Consider the following 23,900-nt stretch of genomic DNA (forward strand, 5'->3'; position numbering starts at 1 on the left):
ATTTCTGTTCATTCATGTTTACCTTGATGTTGAACATTGTTGCAGCCTCTGCATTAATTTAAAAACTGTTTTGTTGAGTTCTCAAAGTGGAACTGTTACAACAATACATTTTAGTGATAGATTTGTAATCATGCTTACCGGCAAGACAAATGAACCATCACTGATTTCATGTAAAGTAAATGACTAAACTCTTACAGAAAAGGTTGATCGTCAGTGTGTGCAGCTGTGAAACTCATAAAATGTGTTAATGAAAGAGAAGAAATGTATGACTACAGACAAACACCAAAAGTAAAGAGAATTCCACTCATAGCTGGAGGTTTTATTGTGCTTACAACCTGATATTTTGCTGGAAAATGTGCAGTTTCTGCCTAAGGAGCAAACAAGAGATGGGGGAGTTGTACAGCAGCTGGCAAACAGAGCACACAGATCTGGTTTAGCCAGGTCAGGCTTCCTGGGAAAAATACATCTAAACAATTGTTTAGATGCAGTAATGTGCTTGAAAATGAAGAACCGCTGCCCAGTGAGTATCTGTACTGGAAATGAAGTGAGGGCTTTTACCAAGCAAAATTGCAAAACATTTTTTTGTTTTTTTTTAAAGAATCACATTCATTGCATCAACTGACACGGGCGATAAAAATGTTACTTTGGCATACTAAACATTCTAACCCTAAGCTCAACACCCGTGATCTAAACTTTGTTCACCAAAGTAACCAGAAGCTAGAAACTGGCTCCTCTTGTTGGAGAACTGTCATGCCTCTCCATGAAGCCTGCTAACGTAACAATGCTGTCATTTAGTGTTGTGGAGACTTTATGTCGCCATGACGGCTGTCAGCAACGCGATTGTAAGACGCCTCACCTTTCCAAACATGACTCCATTGAACTTTGCATGCAAAGAGGAGGTGGAAGAAATATTCTTTTGTGTCAGGATGGACATTTTTGCTCACTTAAAGAGCAACTGTAGGAGGGGCAGCCTGGTCCCCTGTCATTACAAACATGTGGTTATCATAATTTTTCTGTGTGGGCTCTGTGATGTTTGTCACTCCCCTTCTCTGCCAATAAATTCTCCCCCAAATCACGGAAACAACAAGAAGTCATTGCAAATATTTCAAATGAGCATCGACCTGCTTCTTGGCAGAGTCAGAGTGAGAAGGAATAACACACAGTGGAATAAAACAAGGCTTTTGCAACAGAAAATGTGAGAACATTTCAGTCACTTGCAGAGGGCGTCACAAACAACGCCTGCAGGTTTGTGAAACATCTGAGAGGATTTCCCAATGACATACTGAAACAACGCACCAATATACACTTTATTAACTTTAATGGCTGAACTGGAAGTCCGATTTATTGGTTGGATGCAGGTAACATTCGACTGTTATGAGGTGTCTGTGCATAATACAATAAACATAACAATACCTTTCAATAAAAGCAAGACCCTGTGTAAAACACTTTTCTTCAATAAGAAAGGTTTCAACAACCGTAGTGACGCAGGTATGTGCATTAACACACAGGGAAAGGCAACCGGACATTGGGTCATTTCACTTGAGAAAACTTTAAAGAGGCCAGTCTTTGGTGACTGATTCTTCTGGGGTCCAGCGGAGTGTTGCCGTCTTCCCCGTGCAGGAGGTGAGTGCCGAAAACTACTCAATTATTGATGAGTGAAAACTTGAAGGAAAAGTTTGGATGTTGTGAGAGAGCCCAAATATATATGTGGATAAATTATGTATATAATATGACAGAATACAGTTTTTCTGTCACAGAGTGAATCTGTGGGTTCTTCCTTCCACAGCCATGTCGATCATTTACACTTTTGAGGATGACTACTTCGACCTGAATTACACTGCCCCGCTCAACATGAATCCAAAGACGCTGTCATGCGAGCTGAAGCCGCTGCAGACCTCGGCAGCCCTCTCGCTGTGTGTCATCCTCATCGCCATCTTCCTACTGGCCATCCCGGGAAACATGCTGGTGGGGTGGGTGATCAGCACCAGCACGCAGACTCTGACGCCCTCAGAAGTCTACTTGTTTCACCTGACTGTGGCGGACGGTCTGATGGCGCTCACGCTCCCCTTCTTTGCTGTATCTGTGATCCGGGGTTGGATCTTTGGAGACTTCATGTGCAAATTCTTGAACCTTGTCATCGAGGCCAACTTCTACACAAGCATCATCTTCCTGGCCTGTATCAGCATCGACCGGTACCTTGTGATTGTGCACTCCAGCGAGACCCTGAAGGGTCGCCACAAGTGCAGCAGGCTGCTGTGTGTGGCGGTCTGGGTCTTCGGCTGGATCCTCGCCCTGCCTGCACTTTTCTACGACGCCATCCAGCTGGACAACTCACCAGTCATCATCTGCTCCGAGACCTTTGACATCGGCAGTGCCACCATGTGGCGGCGCGCCACTCGTGGTTTCCGACACATTTTCGGCTTCCTGGTCCCCCTGATTGTCATGATAACCTTCTACACCATCACCGTCGCGAGGCTGCTGCACACCCGAGGTTTCCAGAAGCATCGGGCCATGCGGGTCATCATCGCCGTGGTGGTTGCGTTTCTCCTGTGCTGGCTACCGTACCACATCACCATGGTGGTGGACACGCTGCTGAGGGCTGAGCTGATCAAGTTTGACTGCGGCATGAGGATGGCGGTGAATCTGGCTCTGGTCGTGACCAACAGTCTGGCTCTGCTGCACAGCTGCATCAACCCCTTTCTTTACGCTTTCGTGGGCGAGAAGTTCAGGAATCGGATGAAAATGCTTCTCCAGAGGAAGCTTGTGAGAGAAAGGCTGTCAGTGTCAAAGATCAGCAGATCAACGTCTCAGACCTCAGAAGCAGCTGGAACCATCCTCTGAACGCTTGCTGCCTCGAAAAGAAAGACACAAATGGAGGAACTCGTCCATTCAGTCCACCAGCTGCAGAATTATTGCAAGTCCAAACGTCAATCATTCCCCCGACCCTCATGACTGCTCATTTTTCCACCACAAACAGGGCAAGCCAGTATACCAGAAGAAAACCCATGCTTAAGAATACCATGCAAACTCCACAAAGTAATATTTGGCCCAGAATCAAGCCCACGTGCAGCCGTGTGTAGTTTAACTTTTGTTTTCTTGTTCACCAATGGACAGAAGCTTCTGCAGCACAAACATACTTAAAACAACTTCAAAAGTTTGGCTTGCACATCACATTTCAGGAAAACTTCTGATGTACTTGAGTTGTTTTATGAATTTATGAATGAATGTCCTTGTCTGTGTGTGTGTGTACTTGTTCATCGTCAACCTTGCCTGTTTAACTGCTGCCATCTGTTGGCGTGACTCTGGTGATACTTTGGAGCCAGTCCACTGCCATTTTCCTCCCATCAGTTGCTTTTTTCAGGCAGTCTTCATGCACTAGATTTATACGCTGTAAGGAAATGTGATGTGTCTTGTTTTAATCAGTTAATCTAAGAGTCTCAGATTGTTATATTTGCTTAAAATGCTAAAAACGAAATATAACCTTCTGACAGTGTGTGTGTGTGTGTGTTTGTGTGCTGTTTCTGTATATTTATCCTTTGTATTGTTTTTTTTATTGTGTATTTGTACACATTTAAACATGTTTCAGATGCTTTTCAGATGTGACTTTGTGTTCTGATGCGTAAATCAATTAAACCTCAAATAAAAGGCTTTGCTGAGTAATTTGTTCCTGCTTGGACATAATCAGTATGCACACGCTCCTTCTCACTACCGAACGGTGTGAAAAATGTTCAATCCAACAGCCCACAGCACCAAGACAGCTTCTTTAAATCTCTGCACGGGCACCGTGTGTGGTTGAATTTAAGTTCTGGAACTGATAAATAAAGCAAAAAATGTCCTTGAGAAGGCATAGATCTCTTCTTCACTTGCATGTGAGGATTATTTTAGATTCATTTGCATCAGTCAGGTCAGTGTTAGAGCAAGTCTGGAATCTAGGAAATGATTCACGATAATTATATTATAAAAATATATTATTCTGAAATTCTTATTTTCTCATTTTTCTAATCTTCTTGAAACTACTGGCCTATAACAACAGCTCTTATCAATCCCCACAGATAAACAGTCTGAAGCAATCTTAAAGAACCTCCATTGGACTTTAACTGGCACACTATTTACAACAACACCTCCATGACCTGCAATTCTACAACTCTACTCACCCAGTGTAAAATCCTACAGGGAACACATCTCACAACCCATAAACTGTATGGTTGAGCCAAGAACTATTTTGCTGCCACACATCCGTTGACAATTATTTTCATGCAACCATAACAAATGGAGAATTAGTTTTTAATGGTGATATTGAATTAGGTGGAATTCCAGGAAAGATAAACAAATAATATCTATAATAGGTTTTAAAACTTTTTTTTAATATTAAAAAATTAAATTTCAGACACTAATATCATAATTTTGAAAGAAAGTCAAAATTATGACTTTAATTTTGGAATTTGGTCGCGCAAAAAATCCGACGTAAACTTGTAGTCCATTGGAAAAACGCACGATTTTTAAAAACTACATTTCCCAGAAGTCCACGCGCTCACAGACAGCCAGAGAGATCTTGATTATGCAGCGAGCTTCAGATGGGGCACACGAGGTATGTCAGTCACGTAACGTTATCTGACATTTCAACGTTATAATTACAAACGGACAGTTACATTTTACGAACATAAAGCCTGTATGTTATTGTGTGAAGTGGCAGTCGGTTGTTCGCGTTCACCTTCACCTTGTTTATTGGTTCCGACGGAGGCTCCGCGCGAGCTTTTGTATGTTTGTTTATTGTTAGCCTCTAAGCTACAGTGCTATAAAAATGTTTTAATAAATAAAGATAACTGTAACTTCGTACCTGAGAGGTGTTATGTGGCTTTAAACTGGAGAGTTAATGTCACACAAACTACATAAACCGTCAGGTTTACGATATTAGCAGCTAACAGCCAGATTGAAGTGTGTGTGTGTGTGCGTGCGTGTGCGTGTGTGTGTGAGTGATATCTTCATTAATTTCTGGTTGTTTCTTGAGCTGCACAATATTATTAATTGTAACTTGATTGGAGGCCATCAGCTGATAGCGACTTCAATGGAAGATGTCAGGAAAGCATGTTTCCACACTCTTGGTTTAAAAGGAAAAGTTGGACGATTTTCACTTAGTAAATACATTAAAACAAAGCTATTTGTTGGTTGCTGGCTTCAGGTATCACACACTGTATGGCTCAGAGCCAGTCCTGTGAGCCTGTCACCTCAAATAGGTTTTATTATCTAAAAAAGCAGAAGCATTGCGTATATTTTATCAGGCAGCAACATAAGTTTCCCTGACATGGTGAATCAGAGGTTACTGTGAGGAGAAGATTAACATCACAGTAATCAATTTTTTGAATGAAAACTTTTTTTTCTTTCCTGGGACTAACATCAAAAGACGCAGGGAATAATCCATATGGCTGGTCTTTATGGATAAGGGAGGAATTGAGGAAACAAATTTGAAACGTCGCAAACAAATCCAGGAAAGTCAAAATGTTTTGTGGTTCCTGTTTTCGATCATGTCAGTAATTGAAACTTCAGAGAGATGATCATGATGACATCACTGTGTGAAAAATGGTTTAGTCAGATTTCAGTTTTATTGAGGTGAAGGAAGGATGAGAGAAAATAAGATTCACTGAAACAAGGCCAGACGAAACGGGGACAGCACGTGGGGTTGCTTCCCACTGCTGGAGCTTTATGTGACTTTCTTGTTTTACGTGGGAATCGACCAAAGGTGTTTGATCATGTGGTTTATTTGTTTACTGTTGTGCAACTGTGATATTCAGCCTGTTGTTTGTGAATGACGGGGTGACTGCGGGGGGCTTTTCCAGAGCCGTGTCCTGGCGTTCACCTCCGCATCCGAATATCCCGACTGACTGCCAAACATTGTTTTGCTTTCAGGTTGACAAAGACACCTGACTCTGCTGCCGGATAGCTCGCTGTCAGACAATGTCGCGGCGTGCAGAGGAGCAAAGGTCAATGTTTTCTCTCGCCCGCTAACGAGGGCATGTAGCATTTTAACGACCGTGCCATCACATGGACGAGCGGGCTCCTTCTCTCTCGCCCAGTCAAACAAGCCGAGAGGAAACCGCGGCTCCTCCTCGCCAGTGCGCTCCACGCTCTCCATCACAGAGCGGCTTCAGACCAGCTGACCCGATGGCGGTGGGAGGCGAGGACCAGCTGGGGCATGAAAAGAAGATGGACGTGGACGTTCCTGCGTCTGAAGACGGAGGCGTGGAGGCGGCTGCTCCTGCCTTAGAGGCTCAGTCTCCCGATGACCCGCCGGAGGAAGTCACGGATCGAAGCAAGTGGAAAATGTCCGTGATCTACTTGTGTGTCTACGGGTTCATGGCATCGATAAAGCCTGGGGAGCCTTTCATCACACCGCTACTGCTGAGCGACGAGAAGAACTTCACCAGGCAGCAGGTCAGTGTGTTTCTCAGTAACACGAGCCCAGTGAAGTTCTCAGAGGTGCCTCTCGACAGCGCAAGGGCTTTAATGAGTACCCTGCAGTGAGTTCACTGATCCATCTTAGTGTGCTCAAAGTTCACATTCCTTCAAAATAGCTCAGTGGAGGTGTGTTCGATTCAATCTGCCAGAAAAAGTTCTTTATGTCATACCTATGGTGATATCTTAATTCAAGGAAATAAAATAAAGTTTAATGAATTTACATGGAAAACTGATTATGAAAAGACCAAATTATATATCCGATAAATATTGAATTACTCAGCCGTTAATTATTGAGGATGTTGCCGTGGTAAGACTTAACATTAAATAAGTTTAGAACCAATAGTCATAAACACACATGGACTATAATGAGATGAAACTTGATGTGCTTTTTAAACACAGTCGAGTTAAATAGATGCACTGGTTGGAATACATACATTTGTTTTTAGGAAGACCAGTTGGGAGATAGATTAAAAAGAGTGCACACTTCAGTCTGTACTGATCTCTGACTGCTCTCAACATCCACTGCTCAGTTCCTCTCCAATACACTGAAGATAATCTATTCAAAATGGTGTTTTAATGATTATTGCTTCATTGATTACATGAATTGAGTTGTTTGATCAAAAATGTTGGACACATTCAGTGTCCAGCTCCTCAAATGTGATGGTTTCCTCCTCCTTTCTTCAGTTTGGCTTAACGGACTTGGTTCCCTTCCAGGTGACAAACGAGATCACCCCGGTGCTGACGTACTCCTACATGGCCGTGCTGGTGCCGGCCTTCCTGCTGACGGATCTGCTGCGCTACAAGCCGGTCCTGATCATCCAGGGCGTCAGTCAGGTGGTCATCTGGGTCATTCTGTTCCTTGGCCACACGCTGCTCCAGATGCAGTTCATGGAGTTCTTCTACGGCATCACCATGGCCTGCCGCGTGGCGTACTCCTCCTACATCTTCTCGCTGGTCACCCCGGCCCTTTACCAGCGCGTGGCGGGCTACTCGCGCTCCTCAGTCCTCCTGGGCGTCTTCATGAGCTCGGTGCTGGGCCAGCTGTTCATATCCGTGGGCGAGGTCTACTACTCCACTCTCAACGCCATCTCGTTGGGTTTCGTCAGCTTCAGCCTGCTGCTCTCGCTGTGCCTCCCGTGGCCTAAACGCTCCCTGTTTTTCAACCGGACCAAGCAGCAGGAGCAGAGGGAGCAGGCGGCGCTCGCCAAGTCTGAACTGGACCAGATGAACCCCAAAGAGGACGCGCCGGCGGCCGCGTCGTGCTGGAAGAACTCCGTTTTCCTGCAGATGCTGCTGGAGCTGAAAAACGTGGTGAAGATGCCCAGCCTGAGGCTCTGGTCCATGTGGTGGGTCTTCAACTCCACCGGATACTACCTGGTGCTGTTCTACGTCCACATCCTGTGGAACAACGTCCAGCTGGACTCGGCGGACAAGAAGGTCTACAACGGGGGAGTGGAGGCAGCATCCACACTACTCAGTGAGACAATTCTGCAGCCCTGAGAGGCTTTCACCGCAATGTCGTCTGAAGTGTGTTTATTTTCTGCTCAGCTGGACGTCACAGTCCTTCAACAATAGAAAAAAAACTGAAACAGCTACAAGCTCTCAGATGTTAAATCAAAGTTTTATTTAGATGTTTGATTAAAGTTTAAACTGGGACTCCTTAGAGGGCCGGACGGGCAAAGTAACAGAGTGACAATCATTAAATTCACGTTTTAAACCTGAGCTCTGATCATCACGGCTCCATGATGAAACATTCACTAGCTGCAGGTTGGGAATATGCCAACGTGGGAATATGTCCAAAACGCGCAGGACGGTGGCTCCCTAATTTAAAACATAATTTATGTCATGTGTTCTGCAGAAGTTATATAAAGATCCTACGCCCTATCTCCAAAGTGATGACATCAGGGTGCAACCTTTTATGAACTTTAAACAGCTGTAAAACATAAAGACGCCACGTGCAAGCAGCCAAACATTCATTACTAGTGATTAGTACACGCTTCCTTCTTGACCCGTTTGCTACCGTTGTTTTTCAGTAATGATAATCGGCGCAGCGTGCCCTCTGTCAACCTGGAGATGTTTGATGGAAGTGTATGTTTATGGTGGAAAAAGCATTTCCTGGTTAATGTTCCGCAGGCGCAATGACGTCCTTCATGGCGGGCTACGTGAAAATCAAGTGGAACGTGTGGTCGGAGCTGGTCATCGGCGTCATCACCGCGGTGCAGGCGGCTCTGCTGCTCCTCATGCGGACCACGACCAACGTCTGGGTCTGCTACGCCGCCTACGTCCTCTTCAGAGGCGTCTACCAGTTCCTGGTGCCCATCGCCACGTGAGTGTCTCGGTCGGGCCGGCGCCATTCCAATTTCAGGTGGTGGAGCTTCGTCTCCAGCCGAACCTCACGATGCGACCGTGTCGCCAGTTTCCAGATCGCGTCGTCGCTCACGAAGGAGCTCTGCGCGCTCGTGTTCGGCATCAACACTTTCCTGGGGATGGTCCTGAAGAGCCTCATGAACCTGATCTTCTCGGACAAGAGGGGCCTGGGGCTGGACGTTCACGCTCAGGTGAGGCCCAGCTCACGCTGCTGGACTTCCATTTCTTTATTTGCTGATACTGAAAAACCAACTGTTTTCATAGTAGTGGAGGTTGTTAGATAAATGTTTGTTATAGTGTCAATAGCTTTTGTAGGTTGTACTGAAGAATGAACATCAATCTCAGTAGCGCCGCTTTAATTTTACACTTGCCTTGTTTTTCTCCCAGTTCCTGGTGTACTTTATTTACTTAACCATTCTGGCCGTCATCTACTTCGTCTGTGCCGCCGCCGTCATTTTCCGCCACTTCCGCCGCCAGCCCGACGCGGGAGGCGGGGCCAGTGATCAGGCCACGCCCACAGAGCTCGGCCCCGTGTCTCTGAATTCAGAGGAGCGGCCTCTGTCCAACGGGAAGAGCGCCAAAGCGTGAAAATGACAAGTTGTTGGTGCTGGGAGGAGGAAGAGCGAGATTTGTTTTGTAAGACGCAAAGTGCCTCACCTGCTGCATGGAGCTGCTGCGACGCACCAGCCAGACAAGCCTGAAGTCTTTTTTTTTTTTTTTTACATGCAAAGCACAAAGCTGGTGGCGCACAAACATTGGCGCCTCTGAACATCGGCGCCTCTGGATGTGGTTTTACAGTTCAAGCTCGACACTCCTCTTTTATTCACTGTTACAGATAGAATGTGTTGGCGCCATGTTGGGTGGGATTGTGGTAATCACATCTGGACATCAGTGTTAGGAGAAACCAATCACCGTTTTAAATTGTCACACTGAAGCTCAATCGTCACATTTTCAATAGATTTTATTGCTGCTGTGATTCTGATTCAGTCTAAAACTCCAAGACACTAATAATCATCCTTTAAGGTGGCTTCTTTTGCTGGAGAAATAATTTTTTAAACCATTTTTAGTGGTACTTTTTATGTTGTTTTTCTATGTGTTCAATTCCAAGCACTCGATCAGAAGGGTTGGGTTCTAAGACCTGAGCAGCTCATCGGACCAGTTCCCCAGCGCCGCCTGAAGAAACCAATTCTGTGTTTTGTCATAGGATGAAAATCTGGAGTGAAATCCAGAGATTTTTTACACACAGCGAATTCTCCTGTTTGTCTTGTGAAGGCAGTTCTGAGAGGAAATAACCTTACATGCAGAATGTATCAGTGTTGATTGAAATAATTCTTGAAAATGAATGTGAACCTGTTAAAATGCTGTAAAAACTAAATCTGATGTCTATTTTTTACTCACGAATAAATGAAATTTGGTAAATTAAAATCTTCTCGTCCTCATTGTAAGATCTGTTTTTTAAATCTTTGAAGCCCCACCGGGTCGCGGAGGGTTTTGTGTTTGTTCAGCTGCAGTCATCGGTCACTGCATGAAGACAAACCGCTCTGGGATTCTTGTTTTCAGGATTTCTAGGTCAGCATTCCCGAGTCCGGTCTGTTGCGACAGCTGATCAGATGTGACGACACTTTGATCAGTGCCCAATAAACCCCTGAGCCTGTACTGTCAAACTAATTGTCTTCTAAAGTCACTTTTAAGACCAATTTACATTTAAATTCCATGAATAAACCAATGGAAGTGATTTTGCCAAAGCATTTCATACTGAGCCCAAATCTTTCAACGGGTACATTATAAATAATAATGACATAACTAACTCGTGTTGATTTGCTGCCCCCAAGTGGTTATTTTTGGTATTGCATAGGACCAAAAACTGCAATTAAACTACTCATTTCAGTCCATTTCTGTACAATTAAGATCAGGAAAAAATAAAGGACCAAGTGTTGATCTCAGAGGGACACCAAATTACATTATAGCTGGTGAGGGCACTAAATGTTTTTAAAATTAACAAAATTGCTATTTTAAGTGAATAAAAATGGGAAATAAAACCAGACGAATGTTTGTTTAGTTGTTTTTATTGCAAAAAAACCCCCTCCCACTTATTGACTAACACGAAACCACAATAAATACCAAGCTGACAGAGTGCAACTATCTCAGTGCATATGTTTTCCATAGATATGTGGAAAGTTTGGCGTGTCTGAAGCTTTTTACAATTCCAAAACGGCAACGTGGCATCCTACGTTTCAAATTAACTCGTTTGCCAATAACGGTAGGGTCATAAATAATTCAAAAACAAGGGCTACTCCTTTAAAAGTGGGGCTCTCGCAGTTAAAAAATTAAAATCATTAAAATCTAAATAAGAAGAATAGCAAGCTTTAGAGCATTAAAGATCTGTGTTCAGTAACTGAAAAGTGAAAGCGTGTAAACTAAGCTTGGGTCTTTCTACAAGTGACTGCTACTAAAATTCAGTACAAAGCTTCAACTGTTGCTTCAGCCAGCCCGGACACAATGGCCTCCCTTTTTTCTCCCTTTCAACCTCCCAACCGGCGCTGCTCTCCTGAAACAAATCCAGCGGCCGCCAGTGGAGCTTCACTGGACTTCCTGGTATTGTTGCTACACCAGGAAGGTGAGAAATGTGCATCCAGCCTGGACACTTTCTTTTTAGCGTTCCCTTTGTTGTTTTTAATGCTTTTCCTATTTTCCCTTTCGTAGTGTTGCTTTGCGGCAAAATTAAAACTGCAACTGTTTTCACCTTTATGTAGGTAGGAGAGCGTTTCCCTTCTGTTCCCAGCATGCATTTTACTGTTTGGGTGGAGGTCAGTTTAGATCGTGCGGCTCATCTCTCATCTTGTTTCACAACCCGGACGTCTTCTCACTGTCTTGTGTCAACGCCGTTTCCTCTGCAGGAAGAAAGGAAGGAATCACACCCTGCGGCACTCTGATTCAGAGATCTTTCAGGTCTTAACTCCCCCTTCAAACTAAAAGACCCGAGTCTTACCATCCGATGATCTCTGTCGTGAAGCAGAGGTGCCGTTCGACTCGGCAGCATCTCTCGCTGGTCGAACAAACATCAACCGTCATCCCTTTGAATCATGGTAAGAAGAACATTTCAAAATAAAAGTGGCTCAAACTTACGCGCAGTCTCGTTCTTCCTCCAGAAGTCTGAAACAAAGTGTGACAGTACGTTTGATAATGAACTTGATGTACAGCATTATTGTCAGTAGAGTGAGTGAAGACGGTGGCTGACCTGCTTCCCATGGCATGGATCCTGCAAGGGGGAGGGGCACAGAAAAGTTAGTGTCACCTTTGCTAATTTTGCTTTCTTCATTTAGAATTGGTCTCTTCTTACCTTTTTGGTAGAACCACTCCCCTGGAGAAACAAAAACCCCCAGATTGTGAGTATAAAAATCAAAGAAATGGCAGATTATTCACCAAATGGGGCGGGTTTTGTACCTGCTTTCAGTCTGTGGACGGCCGCCAGCAGCAGCACGGCGACCACCAGACTCGCGAAGACGATGACTCCGTTGGGGATTTTCAGCCCTCCGGCTGCTGCAGAACCACAGGAGGCATCATCACACACAGCAATGAGACTTGTTCTCTTTTTCTGACGGTGAGTAGACATTTTTCTTGTCGTAACTCACATGTAAACGGGTTGGCGATGGACTGGCTGCTCTCAAGACTCACATCATTCTTCAGCTCGCAGCTGAACTCCTTTATATTTGCGCTGGCATCCTGCGAGAGCAGCCACACCGTCAGTATCACACACACGCCGCTCAAAAAGCTACCGACAGTCAACTCTTCAGTCTTTGTCATCCACCACCTTCTGAATATCCAGGGTCTTCAAGTTGCCTCGCTGCACGTTATCGTCAGACTTCCACGTGTAGGTGACGGGCTCGGCTCCCGCTGTGTCTGCATCACACATCAGCTCACATGTGGAGACGTCCTTATCGCAGGTGTGAGAAACCGTGGGAACAGGGACGGCAGCTGGGGACAGATGGAAGACGTTAGAGAGTCCACTGGAGGGTTCTATTATTAGATGTTGTTTCACAGCTTTCACAGTTCAGTATTTTTTCTTTCTTTCTTTTTTTTTTTTTTTTTTACAGTAAAACCTCCTCTGCTGAAGGTCTGTACTGTGTTTAGGTGTCATTTAGCATGTGAGTGCATCGTCTGAGACGCTGAGACACACTGGAAGACCATTCTCAATGTCACTCACTGGGGCTTTAGAAAAATTTAAGCAAAAACTACCCAATAATCACATACTTTAAGCAGTTTAAATCTCCAGCTTACAACTACAACAGATACGAATTACCTGACTCATGAAACCATCTGGTGGAATGAAGTGGCATTCCAGATCTTTTTTAATTAGTTATTTTGACCATTAATTTGGAGTACTTTGGTCTATAACAGTATCTAACATAGCTCAATCTGACACAACAGTCTGAGTGGAGCTTCTGCACTTACAAATGACCACAAGTCTAACTGGATCGCCCTTCACGCTGTTGATCTCCGGTGTGTAAACTTTGCCGTCATTTCTCTCCAGTCTCATGATTGTCATCACTCCGGTCGTCGTATTCAGCTGGCTGCGGTCTTCAATGAAAGCATGGATCACGTCAGATTTTCAACCGTTAACTTTGCGGCAAAGATGAATGTGAGAAGTCGGCTGTACCTTTGTATTGACGATTGTAATCTACATCCTGCCCTTCCCACTCGATGGCGATGTTCTGGCCTTCTTTCCATGTGATACTGGTGATGGTGACATCGCCACCGCTCGGTTTGAGGGAAACCTCACCGCCCAGCTTCCCATAGACGGTCAGCTCTGAAGGTGCAAAGAGACGATGTCACTTCACGTTTTGTTTGTTTTCTCAACACCGACCTTCAGGTGGATGCAGGCCCAGTCGCTTCAGGAAAAGGCTTCTCTACTGTTTTACAGGTTCAGAATGTTTCCACAGCTCTTCTCGTGCCGTTTGTCCCATTCAGGTTTATCCTGTTTTGTTGTGTATTCTCATTCATTCTGCTGGATTCTATTTTACTCTACTCACCTTGATCTGTTGTCCTCACCGATTTTTTTCCCATGTCATCATTTATTTATAATTTTACTGGTTATATCACTTTTCATTCCAATCGATTCAGTTCTATTATTTCTTGTGCGGCTTCATCTTCTTTTGTGTTGTGTTCTGTCTCCCGTTTTCAATAGATACTCACTCTATTCGTTTTTTCTTCCCATCATACTTTCACTTGTTATACCACTTTCTGTTATATTGTTTGTGGTAATTTCCAATTGGTTCTATTGTATCCTTGTATAGTTTTTAATTTAATTATGTAATCAATTTAAGTGTAATCACTTATAATGTTTATGGCGTGACTTTTATGTACTTTTACTTATAATATCCTCAAGGTGATGCACTGGTTTTCACTTCTGTTATTGTTTTGTGGTTGTATTATTTTCTATTAATTTGACATTTTAATTTAACCTTCTTTGTATTCGGTTCTTATGTAGCTTTTCACCAGTGTGATGCACCAGCCCTTTTCTGTCTATTTTTTACACTTTATTTGTATTTTGATGCGATCATGTTGTTGTTGTTGTTTTTAACATAATGCATTTTTTTTTTTTTATTAATAGAATCTCCTTCAGCATTAAAGCTGGAAGCGTTTTAATCATTTATTAACAGTTTAAACCACTTTATTCTTCAGTATTGCATGATGTTGCAGTTTCGCACTTACCGGAAGACTGAACGTGCACAGCGGGCGGCGGCAGCAGCAGCAGCAGCGCGAGGAGGCAACCGGCGGCCCGCGAGCGTCGCGGCCACATCGTCACTCTCAGCGCCTCGGGGGAGCGACGCGGAGCGGAAAGTCTGTGCTGCTTCGGTCCCGGGGCCGCTCGCACATCGCAGGTACGCTCAGCTCAACCCGAACACATCGTGCGGCCGTGAAAACGAGGCGATTTCCCGCAGAGAGTCGCGGCTCGAGGCAGCGAACAGGCGGAAAGTGAAAGTAGCGTAACCGCCTAGACAGGCTCCGTGTCTCCGCCTCCGCCGGGACGTACCATTATGGAAAACTAACGCCTCCAAAACCTCTCTTATTGATGGATTCTATACGAAAATGCTTTTAGAATATTAAAAGTATAGTTAAATCAAGTTGGGCACACTCGTTTTAACTATTTAAAAAGTTATTAGGAGGGTGTATAAACAAATCTCAAACTGCACTTCTCTGACCCCTGCTGGTCAAATGGTATTACTGCACACCCACAGATTTTCCCTGGTTGGAAGGGAAATCCCCCCAAAACCACATTTATTACTGATTTTAGAGTCCAATCTGAGAAACAAACGTTATATAATGACATATATTTGTCTCTTGTCAATTCAGGTTGAACAAAAGTTAAGCTATCTTGACCAACTTGGACTCATTCTGCTATTAATGCATACATACAATGATTTTTGGCCATAAACCAATATTCTTCTATTTTATTGGTAGTTTTATAATATATATTTACAAGACAGGAAATAATAGAGCCAAAAGGTTTGATTTCAAATGAAGAAAAAGAGCAAAATTGGGTGCACTAAGGTGAAAGAACAAGCTTTGTCTATTTCCAGATGTTTATTGTGAAATAATTCAGCAGTCTAAAAGCAAAACAAAACAATAAAGTGTTTGACATGCGATTTAAATGAAAGTGGGCTCGATTCAACATCTTGAACAAAAACAGTGAAGTTATGTGACTTATGACATTTAATTACTAAATACAGGAGCTCATGTATGACAAACATTAGCAAGAGGAAGCTTTGGTTGTTCATTTAGATATTGTACAATGCAAAAATACAATTATAATGTTTCCAGATTGCCATGTTCAGTGAGCAGTAGAACAGACTCTGAAGGATAAAGGTGAATACAGGCTGAGCTTCTGCGTCATCTTATTGTTCCAGAGGCTCCAGGTGCAGCCACAGGCCTCCCTCCGCTCGCATCACAAGCTGGGGGAGACGGCGAACCGCCCCAGGGCCACTCCCCCCGCGGTCAGGGTCCTGCCCCGGGGTGAGGCGAAACCTGAGCAAAGTGGACGCCACGACAACTCTGAGCTCAACCAGGGCGAACTTCTGTCCGATGCAGTTCCTGCGGAGAGGAAAGAGCCGTCATTTCATTTCCGCCGACACATCCCTGCTTGTTTCAGACGTGACGGCGGCCGAGTGACGGACCTGGGCCCGGAGGAGAAGGGGATGAAGGCGTGGGAGGAGCTGCTCTGCATGTTGGCGGGATCGAAACGCAGAGGGTCAAACTCCTGGTCACACAGCAGATCACATGAGGTGAGCGTGACACATTCGCTCAGTGGAGCTCAAAATCGGACGATTTCACGGCGTGCTTACGTGCGGGTTGGTCCACACCGTAGGGTTGTGATGAGTCCCATAGATACTGACCAGGCAAATCACACCTGCGGAGGAGTCACAGGATCAAAAACACACCAAATATTATGTCCAGTTTCTCTTCACGGTTTCACGCTCTAAAGCAAATTTCACTTCTCAAATCCACTGACATTTATAGAATTGCCCTCCGTGGGGGAATTCTCAGAAACTGGAAGGTGATTGAAAACTAGACTGAGCTCACCCTGTGGCACTGTGCGCCTCCCGGGCAGAGTGAGATCCTGGGTATACCTCCTGGTGACGGCCTGCACCGGACAGTGGAGCCTCAGACTCTCCCTGATGCACATGGTGGTGAAGGGAAGGTTGGTCAGGTCCTCCCTATGCATTGAGAGAAGCCCACATACACACACATGTTTTCATTTATGCACGGTTGTGTGAATGTTGGGAGTTTTCACGCCAGCGCTCTGACCACTGGACGTCGTCTCTGTCTCGTCCCTGCAGCAGATCCTTCACCTCCTGTCTGCATCTGTCCTGGTAGTCGTCGTGGCGAGCCAGATTGTGCAGCGTCCAGCAGATGGCGCTGGCCGTGCTGTCATGACCTGCAGGACAACGCATCCCGCATGTACCCACGTGTGTCACCACAGAGGGCGCCGCCACCGAGACTCACCTGCAAACATGAAGGTGTTGGCCTCAGCCTCGATCTCCTGGTCTGACAGGCCTTTTCCTTCCTCGTCCTGCAACACACACACACACACACACACACACACACACACACACACACACACACACACACACACGATGGCGATGAAACAGAAGTACCAACTTTTATTGGCCACCTGAATCTTTAAAGATATTTTGAACTTCCTCTCTCCACGTCAACTTCTCCTTCGGTCGTCCCATCATTACTGCATATCATCCTTTTTTTTTTTTTAAGGACTTTTACAAATTGAACCAAATTATGTAAAAAAAAAAAATGTCAAAAGAAACAGTCAGAATTGTTGAAAGTCAAGATTTAATGTTAAAATGTTCATGATGACATTAGAAACTAGAGAAATGTTTCAAATGACATGTAAAGGTGTTGCAGGGATGGTTTAAATATATTGATCATTTAACGAAGTGGAATTTTAAAATCTGGGTTCTTCACAAAATTAATGATAATATAATGATATTCAAAAAAGTCACATGTGCAGAATAGAGTCTATAATAAGGAATTTGTTTGAGAGCGTGTGTGTGTGTGTGTGTGTGTGTGTGTGTGTGTGTGTGTGTGTGTGTGTGTGTGTGTACTGTTGACAGCAGGATGATGTCCACAAAGTCGTTCTTCTTCTGTGGTGTCATCCTAAGTCTGGGTCGTTGTTCTGCTTGCTGCTCAATGAGAGCACGACGCTTCTGAACCACGTCTTTTGTGAACCTGAGGACAAAATCACATTTTCACACGGACACACATGGACACACAAACACATACACACGGCGAGACACACACTCACACACTACCTGTGCACGACACTTAAGGCCTGTTTGAAGCGCTTTCCCTGCTGTGTTTTGTAGTAAATCCAGTCCCAGTGGTGTAGAATCCTCATCCTGCGGTCTATGATGAGGTCACTGAGCTCCACGATGGCCGACACGTACTCGCTGGACGACCTGAAAACACAGCCGCTTCGCTCAGAAACACACCAATAACGTCAGAGGGGCTTCATTTCCGCCGGTGTGTGTCCTCACTCCTGACAGTTGCTGTGGTAGCTGAAGGCACACTTCAGCAACGTGTCCAGCGTCATGAGGTTGACGTGGTGGAACATGTCCAGGTCGGTCTGACCTGCTGCCACCAGACGGCGCCACTTCTCCTGTAGGCAGCGAGAGAAATCACCTTCACATCCACCACATTCCTTAACTTGGGATGTGTCTCTGAAGAACGGCGCCGGCGTGGTCGTGCGCCGCTCACATGCATGGTCTTGGCCGCGGCGTTAAACGTGGACACGTAGTTCTTCAGGATGTCGAAGTGAAAGGCGGGAGTGAGCAGGCGCCGCTTCCGAGACCACTCGTCCCCACTGCTGGTCAGCAAACTCCGTCCTGCACCGAGAGACGACACTCGCTGACTCTTCCCTACCTGGACACGCCCAGACTGAATCCCAGTTCTGAAATAAACATGGAGGGGTGTTGAGTTCCACGACAGACGTGACTGACCCAGCCAGGGCCGCAGGTGGCCGTAGATGAGCTCGTCCTTCACCGTGATGCTGGCTGGAAGAAGGAAACCGACGATCAGTTGAAGTGACCATACAGTTAAGAATGAGTCTGTGTTTCCTCCCACCGGGCGCCATGAGCAGAGGCTTCACGTAGTCTGGGTGGAAGACCCGGACCAGGTGGTAGAAAGGCCCGAGGAACCAGCTGCAGGAGTGTTTGTGGGTCTGCACCAGCTCGTCCACCTGCTGGAGACCTTCCTCCGTGCTCTGCATCTGAGACACCATGGCGGCGTTTTGCAACAGACTGTACATCATGCATCACTTCCTGATGTCTCCTTTTAGGGTGAATGTGACCGATGAAGTGACTGTGTGTGAGAACGCCCTGATTTCTTTACATTCACTGAATATTTTGTTGATTATTTCTTGTTTTTTTTTAGTTAGTTTTGTCAAAGCAGTCAAAACACCAGCTTCCTGTTTGTTTATGTGCTGCACCAGTATGAATAATAATATTTTCTGTGTAATCTATCGCCATTTAGTCAGATTTCAGTTTTAGATTTGCCATATAAATGGGATTTATGTGAGTTTAGCCAAAACAGTAGAAGAAGGAGTCTGAGGTGTGTCCTACCTGTCCCAGGTGTCCCAGGAGCCAGGACTGAGTCGGAGGTGTGCTGAAGCAAGACAGCCTGTGTGTGAACCAGGCGTGACGCAGCAGCAGCCTCGCGGTCCACGCTGCAGCCAGCGCCGCCACGGCGGCCCCCAGCAGGCCCAGGGCCCGCCAGGGGCTCCAGCAGCAAGGCAGCAGGTAGAGGAGAGCCATCATCCTGTCAACTGAGGCACCGTCGGTTAATGAGGCAACTGTCACTGCAATCATTTCCACAGGAACGAGAGAGAGAGAGAGAGAGAGAGAGAGACCACTTCCTCTCACTGTGACACTCCTGTGAAACACAATCATTTACTGTAATCAAACGTCGATGGTGAAACAGTCTGTGGTTGTTTTCATCCTCCAGTGACTCAAATACGCTTTTTTTTTAAGGCTGATTGCAGGAGTGAAAGAAATGCATTGTCGATTAGATTGTTAGGGTTGTTTTCTCGTAACATATCACACAAGAATGAATAAGACAAGAGCACGTAACAGGATGCGACTCCGTTTCCCAGGAAGCTGAAGGTTTGAGTTTTCCGAGGCGCTCTGAAGGCCACGCTGATTGACACCTGCTGAACTGAGATCTGGAGCTGCAGGTGTGATGTCTGCTCCCGTGCAGCTCAGGTGAGCCCTCCACCTCCTGTCTTTATGGCACATTTAAGTGTTTCCAGTGTGAAGATTTGTGCAAAGGGTCGAGAACTTTTACGTTACTCGACGGAGGAATGTTGAGTTTTCATAAAGTGTGTGGAAATGTTAATGTGTTCTGTTGCTCTGTGTGTGTGTGTGTGTGTAGCAGGTGAATCAAATGGCAGAAGGAAATGATGGCGGCCCCAGCCAGAGGCCTCCTCCTCCTCCTCCCTCCTCGTCACCTCGCCGCTGCAGCTCCGGCCGGACTCACCAGCCCCAGAATGACGAAGACTCTGAGCTACAGTCGGATGAGCCTCCTCCATCTCCGTTCTACGAGGAGCTCTTCTGCAGCGGACGCACCCCCGCCTCTCTGGTTCCTCTGGTTCCCGGGGCCCTGGCGAGCGCCGGGGGCCCTCGGAGCGACGTGGTGAGACGAGGCTACCTGGGGAACCAGGAGCGGAGCCGCAGGAAGTACTTCGTCCTGCGAGCAGGGAGCCACACGGGGCCGGGCCGACTGGAGTGGTACAAGAGCCAGGAGACGTTCTCCGCCGTGGAGAAGTCTGCCGGCAAAGCTGCGCTCTTTGGCTCCAACAAGCAAGGGTTGGTTAAAACGTCACACTTCCTTTTAACCCTTTCAGTGGCTGACCAAACTATTTATTTAACATTCAGGGTGGTTTACCTGCGCTGCTGCCTCGGGGTGAGCCGCATCCACAGCTCCCGCAAAGGCCACACGGTGACGCTGTACGCCAAAGACCACACCCTGGTGCTGGTGACGGAGGACCAGCAGGAGCAAGAGGACTGGTACGTGTCCGTGAAGAGGCTGATGGAGGAGGAGCAGAGGGAGGAGGAGGAGCATGGGGAGGGCGCCGAGGAAGAGGACGACGGCTACTGCACTCTGCCTCCTGCTGCTTTCTTCAAAGACGTAAGGAAAGACGGCAAACAGCCTACATCACCTCCTTCAGGTTGAACCACACTTTGAGTGTTCTTGGGGACCTCGCGGTCATTTTCTTTTCTTCCTCCGGTTTGTTTTTTACGTTATGGATCTTCTCCTGGAGCCTGAGATCTCCCGCTCCTCCCCTGAAGGTCTGGCCGGTCACGGTGAAGTCCCGGGGGGCCGGCGGCTCCAAGTCTCTTGCAGGGGAGACCCGACTCTGCCTCACAGCAACGTCCCTCATCATGGTCCGAGTGGGCCTGGGCGGCGACGCACCCTCGGTCACCGTCCCCCTGCTGAGCGTCCGGCGCTTTGGCCACCTGGACGGATTGTTTTTCCTGGAGCTGGGCCGCTCGGCTCCAAATGGCCCAGGAGAGATCTGGATGGAAGCGCGGGACAAAGGTCATTAGTAGCCAGACAAGCAGTCGGTGGGTTCCCTGGTCCTCTGGTTCACTTTGTCCGCCTCTGCGTTGCAGGTGATCAAGCCCTGGCTCAGCGGATCCATGAGGCCGTTCGGGAAACAATTCGGGCACTACGAGTCCTTCCGGACTTCGGACGCTCTCCGTCCTCCAGTAAGAGTCAGCCTCAGGCCCTCCTGATGTCCAAACGCTGCCGGCTCAAATACAGAGGCGAGGCGGGGAGTGTGAGGCCGCTCCGTCCACCCCCGCCCAGGAACCAGTGCATCTACCTGAAGCCACAAAGTCCAGCCCGGGTCCCTCAGAGTTCCCCGCCGGACAGCTACATGGAGATGAGCCACCTGGGAGATGCGAGTCCATCGCAGAGCTTGGAGTCAGCAGAGGAGGAGGAGGAGGAGGAGGAGGAGGTGGGGGAGGAGGATGAAGAGAGCCTGGGATATATGGTCATGTCTCCTCTGGTCAGTCCCCCACCGGTGTCTCAGGACGACTACGTGAGCATGATGTCACCTGGCAGGTCAGTCCTCAAACATGAAGCAGCTTCTCATTAAAAACAGATCGAGCTGTTTGTGGCGCGATTAATTCTACTCCTCCAGGGTGATTCTTGTTTTGCTCTCAGGAAGTCAAGAGAAGAAAAGAAATCCTTTGTTTTTCTTCCACAGCTCCATCTTGGACAGCGACTCTGCTCCTCTGATTCCTGATCACGTCGACCGTCTCCGCTGGTCCGCCTCCGTCCAGCCGTCAAAAACGGCAGCGGCAAGATCTGAGACAACGATCGACCGATTCGCTCAACCGCAAGAAGACACAGAGCCGGAGCGAGGACCGGACGCCTCTCCTCCTCCGCCTGACTCCTGTGCTCTGATGACACCTCCTACTGTCAGGGGACTGAAGAGCTCCGGGAAGAGACACCGGCTGTCAGCTTGTCTGCTCTGGTGCCTCCAGGCTGAGGACGGGTGAAGCCAAATGTAAAGAGATGAATATACCATGTAAGGAGAGTTGGTTGGCATTAAAAAAAAAAGATGTTTGACAGAAATAAAGTTGTCTTTCTCAGCAGTTTGTTTGTAAATGAGCACCTTGAATTAATTAGATTTTTTCTGGCTGATTTAAAGCCAATAATCAGAAGGTCTGAAGTGTTTCCAGTTGAATTAAAATAAAAAAATACAAACATGATGATTAGGCCCAAACTCAAAATATCTGTTAAATAATGTACTTGTTGGTGTACAGCGTTAGTCGGCTGCCCTCGCTTTGGGGGGTACAGACAAGTGAGGGTTGAAGTCCTGCTCACATACATCTATTAACCCTTTGATGATAATGACATTTGTATCTTATGACATATTTACACAAAATGGGTTTACTGTATTCAAGTAAACCCAAACAAACAAGTCGTATATGTAATTAGTATGCCTTAAAAGGAGCAGGAAGAAGAAAAACGTATTCAACCCCACACCGTCTCCAATATTCAATCTTGGGGAAGGTGTAGGGATTAAATAATTTAACTTGCACTGCATCTGAAAGTCGCACTTTTACCTCGTTTAATCCTCGTTTGACTTAACGTTCTAATTTTACTTGTTGTGGTTTCCACTTTTGACCGCCAGAGGGCGACCGTCCACTCATCACAGCTGTTTCAAGCTCGAATTGTTTTATTACTTTTCAGCCTACATTTTATTTCTTCTAAATTCCCATGCAGTTATCTGTACTGCCGACTCCTTACATGTAAAAAAAAAACAAAAAACAAGGCCTCGTTATTAATTTTTAATTTAATTTTTTTTTCATTGTCCAGAAAAGCGACATTCCAATAAATCGCTTCGCGATTGAATGCGAATTACAAACTTGTACCATTCTGACACCTTATTGGTTGGAACGATCCGTCGCGTTGATGACGACTGGTCGAGCCAACCAATCCCGTGCATTATGCAAATGACCCAACGCGAGCGCCGAAGGACGCGAGGTGGAGAGGTCGAGTAAAAATGGCTACCGAGCTAAATGCTAAAGCTAAACCGGAGAGAATCACCGACACACGTTGTGTTTACATCCAGGAAGGTGTCCGACTGAGAGGAAGGTGCTGGAACAGCGGGCAAGTGGAGCTGCACGCGACCGGAACTGCGATCCAGTGAGTGAAGAGCAGCACGTGCTGAGGTGACGTTAGCTGCTAGTGGTGCTAACGTGACGTTAGCTGCTAGTGGTGCTAGCAAGCACAAGTCACCTGGTCAGGCAGCAGGTTAAGATGTTTGTTTATCTGTGCAGCAATTTGTGATGATAGAAATTATTGTAGAATAGAGAGATAGATAGCTAGAGAGATAGATGCTTTTTTCAATATGAGATGTTTACTATTTGCATGGTAGGCTTCTTTGTTTGTCTTCAATGATTTATCTGTTTTATGTATTTGCTGTAGATGGATGGTTGATTTTGCACCAATTGCTTGTCAATAGGCTCGACCTGACATTTATTCAGTCAATTGATTCATAAGTGCATTAGATCACTTCATGTCCAGGATCAAATTCATTTAGAACCAGTGACAGATGATCCACAAGAAGAGGAAGAGCCAAAATGTCAGATGTTTAGCTGGGCCTGATGTGTTTGCTGAGTTTAGTAACGGTTCTATAGAAATATAGAAAAAAAAACAATGGAAAATTTCAAATACTTTGATAGATTGATAAATATATGATTTGAAAGTATCGTTGCAGTGGCGCTGCCAGGATTCAATTTCGTGCGTTTCAACATGTATTGATTCTAATTAATTCCAATTCCACGAAGAAATGAAGATCAGTTGGGCTTTACAGCGGAGGATGGTGACAGTATCCAGAAACACAGATGAAAACAGTTGATCGAACTCCCACAGTCTGAAACTAATATTAAATCAAGTTGAAACTAGTATAAAACCAGTCTGAGACTAATATTAAATCAAGTCTGAAACTAAGGTCTAAAATCAGCCTTAAGCTGGTCTAAAACAAATTGGAA

The 23,900-nt window shown here is 46.0% G+C and overlaps 5 protein-coding genes across 8 annotated transcripts; 3 read left to right on the top strand and 2 right to left on the bottom strand.

The window, feature by feature from the left end:
• Positions 1-1,788: 1,788 nt before the first annotated feature.
• Positions 1,789-2,841, top strand: LOC308147800 (C-X-C chemokine receptor type 1-like; the record flags this gene model as incomplete). The annotated part of the gene is made up of 1 exon (XM_080520133.1): positions 1,789-2,841. One exon carries the CDS (start codon positions 1,789-1,791, stop codon positions 2,839-2,841), a length of 1,053 nt encoding a protein of 350 aa, XP_080376259.1.
• A 1,709-nt stretch (positions 2,842-4,550) lies between these two features.
• Positions 4,551-10,195, top strand: slc19a1 (solute carrier family 19 member 1). Its single transcript, XM_080519562.1, has 6 exons — positions 4,551-4,588; positions 5,905-6,429; positions 7,168-7,930; positions 8,587-8,779; positions 8,870-9,011; positions 9,208-10,195. The coding sequence occupies exons 2-6, from the start codon at positions 6,040-6,042 to the stop codon at positions 9,406-9,408; spliced, it is 1,689 nt and encodes a 562-aa protein (XP_080375688.1). The 5' UTR covers positions 4,551-4,588; positions 5,905-6,039; the 3' UTR covers positions 9,409-10,195.
• Positions 10,196-10,876: 681 nt separating this feature from the next.
• LOC308147637 (uncharacterized protein) lies at positions 10,877-14,817 on the bottom strand. 2 transcript variants are annotated; one of them, XM_080519917.1, is made up of 11 exons: positions 14,533-14,817; positions 13,478-13,627; positions 13,273-13,398; positions 12,632-12,795; positions 12,453-12,543; positions 12,265-12,357; positions 12,161-12,181; positions 12,059-12,079; positions 11,947-11,973; positions 11,810-11,866; positions 10,877-11,711 (listed from the first exon to the last, which is right to left on the bottom strand). In XM_080519917.1, exons 1-11 carry the CDS (start codon positions 14,618-14,620, stop codon positions 11,665-11,667), a joined length of 885 nt encoding a protein of 294 aa, XP_080376043.1. In that variant the 5' UTR covers positions 14,621-14,817; the 3' UTR covers positions 10,877-11,664. The 2 variants fall into 2 exon arrangements, with proteins under 2 accessions (XP_080376043.1, XP_080376042.1); XM_080519916.1 differs by having other exon boundaries at positions 12,265-12,360.
• An 899-nt stretch (positions 14,818-15,716) lies between these two features.
• cyp4f3 (cytochrome P450, family 4, subfamily F, polypeptide 3) lies at positions 15,717-19,151 on the bottom strand (the record flags this gene model as incomplete). Its single annotated transcript, XM_080520134.1, has 13 exons — positions 15,717-15,912; positions 15,996-16,078; positions 16,164-16,228; positions 16,402-16,535; positions 16,627-16,756; positions 16,825-16,891; positions 17,442-17,565; positions 17,649-17,795; positions 17,874-17,995; positions 18,094-18,221; positions 18,336-18,389; positions 18,460-18,604; positions 18,957-19,151. 13 exons carry the CDS (start codon positions 19,149-19,151, stop codon positions 15,717-15,719), a joined length of 1,590 nt encoding a protein of 529 aa, XP_080376260.1.
• Positions 19,120-21,937, top strand: LOC308147636 (insulin receptor substrate 2-B-like). 3 transcript variants are annotated; one of them, XM_080519914.1, is made up of 7 exons: positions 19,120-19,133; positions 19,487-19,595; positions 19,768-20,198; positions 20,268-20,520; positions 20,682-20,931; positions 21,006-21,459; positions 21,605-21,937. In XM_080519914.1, the coding sequence occupies exons 3-7, from the start codon at positions 19,777-19,779 to the stop codon at positions 21,897-21,899; spliced, it is 1,674 nt and encodes a 557-aa protein (XP_080376040.1). In that variant the 5' UTR covers positions 19,120-19,133; positions 19,487-19,595; positions 19,768-19,776; the 3' UTR covers positions 21,900-21,937. The 3 variants fall into 3 exon arrangements, with proteins under 3 accessions (XP_080376040.1, XP_080376039.1, XP_080376041.1); XM_080519913.1 differs by lacking the exon at positions 19,120-19,133 and having other exon boundaries at positions 19,506-19,595; positions 19,765-20,198; XM_080519915.1 differs by lacking the exon at positions 19,120-19,133 and having other exon boundaries at positions 19,506-19,595; positions 19,765-20,198; positions 21,562-21,779.
• The last annotated feature ends 1,963 nt before the right edge of the window (positions 21,938-23,900 follow it).

Source organism: Blennius ocellaris (genome assembly GCF_963422515.1).
Source record: "Blennius ocellaris genome assembly, chromosome: 24".
NCBI lineage: Eukaryota > Metazoa > Chordata > Actinopteri > Blenniiformes > Blenniidae > Blennius > Blennius ocellaris.

What these genes read in the sequence shown, in the direction of transcription:
- slc19a1 (XM_080519562.1), top strand. Translation starts at nt 6,040, where the DNA reads ATGGACGAGCGGGCTCCTTCTCTCTCGCCCAGTCAAACAAGCCGAGAG. An exon ending in AGAACTTCACCAGGCAGCAG is followed by an intron (nt 6,430 to 7,167) that starts GTCAGTGTGTTT and finishes GTTCCCTTCCAG; the next exon opens with GTGACAAACGAGATCACCCC. An exon ending in GGCAGCATCCACACTACTCA is followed by an intron (nt 7,931 to 8,586) that starts GTGAGACAATTC and finishes AATGTTCCGCAG; the next exon opens with GCGCAATGACGTCCTTCATG.
- LOC308147637 (XM_080519916.1), bottom strand. Translation starts at nt 14,620, where the DNA reads ATGTGGCCGCGACGCTCGCGGGCCGCCGGTTGCCTCCTCGCGCTGCTG. An exon ending in AGTTAGACTTGTGGTCATTT is followed by an intron (nt 12,796 to 13,272) that starts GTAAGTGCAGAA and finishes ATCTGTCCCCAG; the next exon opens with CTGCCGTCCCTGTTCCCACG. An exon ending in CATCGCCAACCCGTTTACAT is followed by an intron (nt 12,361 to 12,452) that starts GTGAGTTACGAC and finishes GTGGTTCTGCAG; the next exon opens with CAGCCGGAGGGCTGAAAATC.
- LOC308147636 (XM_080519914.1), top strand. Translation starts at nt 19,777, where the DNA reads ATGGCAGAAGGAAATGATGGCGGCCCCAGCCAGAGGCCTCCTCCTCCT. An exon ending in TTTGGCTCCAACAAGCAAGG is followed by an intron (nt 20,199 to 20,267) that starts GTTGGTTAAAAC and finishes TTTAACATTCAG; the next exon opens with GGTGGTTTACCTGCGCTGCT. An exon ending in CTGCTGCTTTCTTCAAAGAC is followed by an intron (nt 20,521 to 20,681) that starts GTAAGGAAAGAC and finishes CCTCCCCTGAAG; the next exon opens with GTCTGGCCGGTCACGGTGAA.